The following is a 4,937-nucleotide window of genomic DNA, read 5'->3' on the forward strand; positions in this document are numbered from 1 at the left end:
ACCCTCCTTTGATGACTCTCTTGTCTTCTTCTTGTTTATTTTCTTCTCTGATGGGTTAATAATGCTCTGAGCGTTTTTTCTTTTTCTTTTTGGTTGAGAAGCTCGATTTTTAGCTTCTTCCTGTTGCTGTTGTTTGCTTTGTGGAAAGCTTGGATTTTTGTTTTTCTGAGGTTACTTCTCGATGGCGAATGTAGTAGATGCTGATTTCGGAAGATCAGGTGAGTTCAATTTTGACTTCTTCTATAACCCCAATTTTTAGTTTTCTGTTTTTTTGGTTTCCCCTGGTAGCTAAGCTAATTGTCTTGGGTAAAAGTCAACATTTTTACTTCTTTCACATCCGCAGGTTTGTTGTTAAACGAGCTAAACAAGACCACTTCTACTTTTGAAATTCAAAGGTTTGATTTTTTTTTTTTTTTTTTTTTTGGAATTTTAGGATCTAATGACGGTCAATTGTACACGGAGCTATGGAAAGCTTGTGCAGGGCCACTTGTGGAAGTTCCTCGTTCTGGTGAAAGAGTTTTTTACTTCCCTCAAGGTCACATGGAACAAGTATATCCCTTATATAATCACTCTCTCAAATATTGTTCTCTCTGTTTGCTTATTTCCTTTCTCAATTTCAAGACTTCGAATATATTTTTATAATAACAGTTGGTGGCTTCGAGTAATCAAGGAGTCGTTGATCAAGAAATACCAGTTTTTAATCTTCCTCCGAAGATACTTTGCCGTGTTCTTAGTGTTATGTTGAAAGCAGAGCATGAGACTGATGAGGTCTACGCTCAGATCACATTACACCCAGAAGAAGATGTAAGTGAAAAGAGTCATATGTATATATATGACTAAATGTTGATTTATTCAGTTGTTTGAATTTGTTTTTTTTCTTTTTTTCTTTTTGCAGCAAAGTGAACCCACAAGCCTTGATCCACCATTAGTCGAACCAGCTAAACCAAAGGTTGATTCGTTTGTGAAGATTCTAACAGCTTCTGATACAAGCACTCATGGTGGATTCTCAGTCCTCCGTAAACACGCCACTGAGTGTTTGCCTTTACTTGTAAATGCTTTTTTATCCTTCCCTCTCCATTTTTCCAGATTATGGCCTTTCTTAGCTTAAGTTGTCTCTTTATCTATCGATTTCTATTTTCAATACTTAGGATATGACTCAAGCTACACCGACTCAGGAGCTTGTAGCTAGAGATCTCCACGGCTATGAATGGAGGTTTAAGCATATATTTAGAGGTAACAATCTATTTGAGAGTCTCTAAGAGTTTCTTTGGTTTCAACAGTCTATTTAGTTTTGATTGATTTCCGTAGGTCAACCGAGGAGGCATTTACTTACAACAGGTTGGAGTACATTTGTAACATCAAAAAAACTTGTAGCTGGAGATGCATTTGTTTTCTTGAGGTATCTACAAGGCCTGGCCCTTTTTACTTTCAGGTCTTATAATCATAAGTAATCTTCTTATGTTGTTTTAAGGGGTGAAACCGGGGATTTACGGGTTGGCGTGAGACATTTAGCTAGGCAGCAAAGCACGATGCCCGCATCCGTTATTTCCAGTCAGAGTATGCGTTTGGGAGTTCTTGCTACAGCTTCTCATGCCGTTAATACAAAATCTATATTTATTGTGTTATATAAACCAAGGTAAAGTTTTCAAACTTTGCATCTTAGATAGTGAAATGTTTTAAGCTTATTATAGACTTGACTTTTCTTCAGGATAAGCCAATTTATAATCAGTGTGAACAAGTTTATGGTGGCAATGAAGAACGGGTTTTCTTTCGGTATGCGGTTTAGGATGAGATTTGAAGGAGAAGAGTCTCCTGAGAGAATGTACATTTCTAAATTTTCTCTTTGGTCTTTCGTTGGTTTCTTAGGTCTTGTCTTGATTGTTGTTGTCTGAAATTCAGATTGGTTTATTCTTCAGATTTACAGGTACTATTATTGGTAGTGGAGATCTATCTTCTCAGTGGCCAGCTTCAAAATGGAGGTCACTGCAGGTAAAAGTGAATTTGAATCATTCTCTAGAAGCTGATATATCATATGATTCTTGTTGCATACTTGCTATAAATTTTGAATCTTTTGTCTCCCTATATACAGATCCAATGGGACGAGTCATCCTCTATTCAAAGACCAAACAAGGTTTCACCATGGGAGATCGAGCCTCTCTCACCATCCGCGCTAACCCCTACGCCTACTCATCCACAATCCAAGTCCAAACGGTCCAGACCAATTGATTCATCAGTTTCAGGTACCTTCAAAAATAATCTTTAGATACTTTTTAGAGTTAATCAGGTCCACTGTATTACAAACAATTACATTCCAAGAACCAAAAACAGAGAGAAATTACTTTTCTAGTTTTTACTGCTTTTTCTCATTCGCTTTCGACAATGAAACTTCTTCTGTCCTGCATTGCAGAAATCACAGGGAGTCCTGTAGCTTCTAATTTCTTGAGCAGCTTCTCGCAGAGCAACGAGTCTAATCCATCAGGCAAACTGCTGTTCCATGATCCAGCAACCGAGAGAAACGTGGACAAAACGGTGCTGTCAAGCGGATTACAAGGCAAGAACTCAGAGGCTCCGGGCACAAGTTGCTGTAGGCTATTCGGATTCGATCTCACGAGCAAGCCTGCTTCTGCTCCAGTTCCTCCTGACAGGCAACTAATAAGTGTGAATTCAAACAACTCTGATTCTACCACCAAGTGTCAAGATCCTAACTCGTCTAACTCAACAAGAGAGCAGAAGCAACAAACATCCACAAGAAGCCGAACCAAGGTAAAACAAACCATATTACTCTTCACTTAAAACTCAAAAGAAACAAACTTTGTTGTTTCTTATATATAAAAAAAAAAGCCACTTTGTGTATGTTTGTTCTTGTAAAGGTGCAAATGCAAGGAACAGCGGTTGGTCGCGCGGTTGATTTAACATTGTTAAGATCATACGACGAACTAATCAAAGAGTTAGAGAAAATGTTTGAGATTGAAGGAGAACTTAATCCTAAAGACAAATGGGCTGTTGTGTTTACAGACGATGAAGACGACATAATGCTCGTAGGAGACGACCCGTGGGAGTAAGTCTCTCTCTTTCTCTCTCTCTGTTCCCCTTTCTTAAAGTCTTTAGCTTTCTCTCCCTCTCTTGTTCTAACGATTGTGTTTATTTTTGACAAATATGTTATCTTGAATGTGCAGTGAGTTTTGTAAAATGGCGAAGAAGTTGTTCATATATTCGAGTGATGAGGTCAAGAAAATGAGCTCAAAGTCGTTGTTGGATGATGAAGCTACGATAGTAAATCTTGAATCGGAACAGAGGACAGTTCAAGATTAATGAAGAACGAAAATGATTTCTATCTTTCTTGGATCCTCCTCACACCGAGTTGCGAAGTTAGGTGGGCTTTTATGTGTTTTGCTTTTGAAATTAGGTGGGTTTGTTATTTAACATAAAAGACTATAATATAATTAATATATATCAACTATATATAATAAGATAGACGAATGCACTAAGTATCATCATATTTAGGCTCTAGACGGCGTCGATATGTGTGAAGTGATAGCTTTTTCGACGTGGCTTTCGTTTCGTCGTCATTACTAATGAATGAATTATGAATGATGATGTGTTATTAGCAGCAGCAAATAATATAACAAAGAAGGGTCACATTTTTCTCATGTAAAGATTCTGTGTAGGCCTAAATAAAGATGAATTAACATGGTAGTAGGCCCAAATACTGAGCCCATAAGATTGTTAATTAATATATTATCTTTCACGTCCTCAATCTTTTTAGATTTCATAAATTGTTGCTTCTTATTTATAATCAGTTGACTAATTAACACAAGAAAATAAAAACAAAAGAAAAAGGTGTCAATAATATACAAGTGTTTGCAAATTTGTTAATGCATACTTATAATAAAAAGGCTTAGTGAGACTGTTCTTTTTTATTAATAATATGATGATATTAGTATATGATAATCCTTTAATATTTAAGTAGTCAAAGAAGACAAAAGGAAAGAACCTGCTCCCTTAATCTTGTGTTTCGCGTAAGAAAAGACCCACACCCTTGCCTTTAATTTTATTGACTAATAATAATAATAATAATAGTATTAAAGAGCCTCCTCACCTAAGACCACATTCATCGTTTTTTTTTAATAATTGTTCTTAACTTAAGTTAATCATCATTATTTGTATTAGTAGTCTCTAGACATGCGAAACACACAAATAAGCTTTGGGAGAGAGATCATGATTCATGAGCTCGGGCTGGGGGGTGTGTCGGTGGGAATGTGTTTACTGATGAAAACCACATTTGAGTAATGGGTCCACTTTTTTTGCTTTCTTTAAACTCGTTTTCTAATCATAATAAAGTCATTTGTCGGCAGATTATTTTCACGTCAGCTAACATAATTTCTCAATTTTGTTGATACCACAAAGTTTTCTTGGATGTAGTTTGTTGATATCACAAGCGCCCAAGCATTTTGTTATCATTTGCATGAGTACAAAAATGATTAAATGTTACTTACAAAAGCAGCGGATATCGTAAAGAGAGCATAGATAGGGTTAAAAGAACAGTCTCACGCGCCTTTTGCATGAACAGTCCCAAGAGATTATGGTTTTGGACTGCGCTTTGGTGTTGCTTTTTCAACTCTCGCCCTGTCTGAAATGTAATTTGGAGTTGTTGGGTTATTTATTTTTTCACTGTATGTATAGTCATTAATAGTGATGCACTTACTTAGAAGCATTAAAATGCTGTTAATAAATCATGTAGAGAGAATAACACTGCTTGAACTTTAGTGTCTTTGAATAGTAAAATGAAAACAAATGATAACAGTTTAGTTGGTGGATAAATATTTCAAGGGATTTGGTGACGTGGTCTCTGTCATTTTCTTCTTAACAAAAGAGTATTGACTTTTATGTATCTCTTATTTAGTCAACAGTAATAAAAATTCCACCGTTGGATCATT

At 36.2% G+C, this 4,937-nt stretch overlaps 1 protein-coding gene across 1 annotated transcript; it reads left to right on the top strand.

The window, feature by feature from the left end:
* On the top strand, positions 1–3,604 carry LOC17889120 (auxin response factor 11). Its single transcript, XM_006293794.2, has 13 exons — positions 1–218; positions 434–549; positions 649–804; positions 896–1,048; positions 1,149–1,233; positions 1,309–1,399; positions 1,472–1,636; positions 1,709–1,822; positions 1,917–1,989; positions 2,090–2,240; positions 2,408–2,763; positions 2,871–3,058; positions 3,177–3,604. Exons 1-13 carry the CDS (start codon positions 182–184, stop codon positions 3,310–3,312), a joined length of 1,821 nt encoding a protein of 606 aa, XP_006293856.1. The 5' UTR covers positions 1–181; the 3' UTR covers positions 3,313–3,604.
* Positions 3,605–4,937: the final 1,333 nt, after the last annotated feature.

Source organism: Capsella rubella, unplaced genomic scaffold, assembly GCF_000375325.1.
Source record: "Capsella rubella cultivar Monte Gargano unplaced genomic scaffold, Caprub1_0 scaffold_4, whole genome shotgun sequence".
Classification (NCBI taxonomy): domain Eukaryota; kingdom Viridiplantae; phylum Streptophyta; class Magnoliopsida; order Brassicales; family Brassicaceae; genus Capsella; species Capsella rubella.

Coding starts and splice junctions, on each gene's coding strand:
- LOC17889120 (XM_006293794.2), top strand. CDS start 182: ATGGCGAATGTAGTAGATGCTGATTTCGGAAGATCAG. Junction 2,241..2,407: donor AATTGATTCATCAGTTTCAG/GTACCTTCAAAA, acceptor CCTGCATTGCAG/AAATCACAGGGAGTCCTGTA. Junction 3,059..3,176: donor GTAGGAGACGACCCGTGGGA/GTAAGTCTCTCT, acceptor TTGAATGTGCAG/TGAGTTTTGTAAAATGGCGA.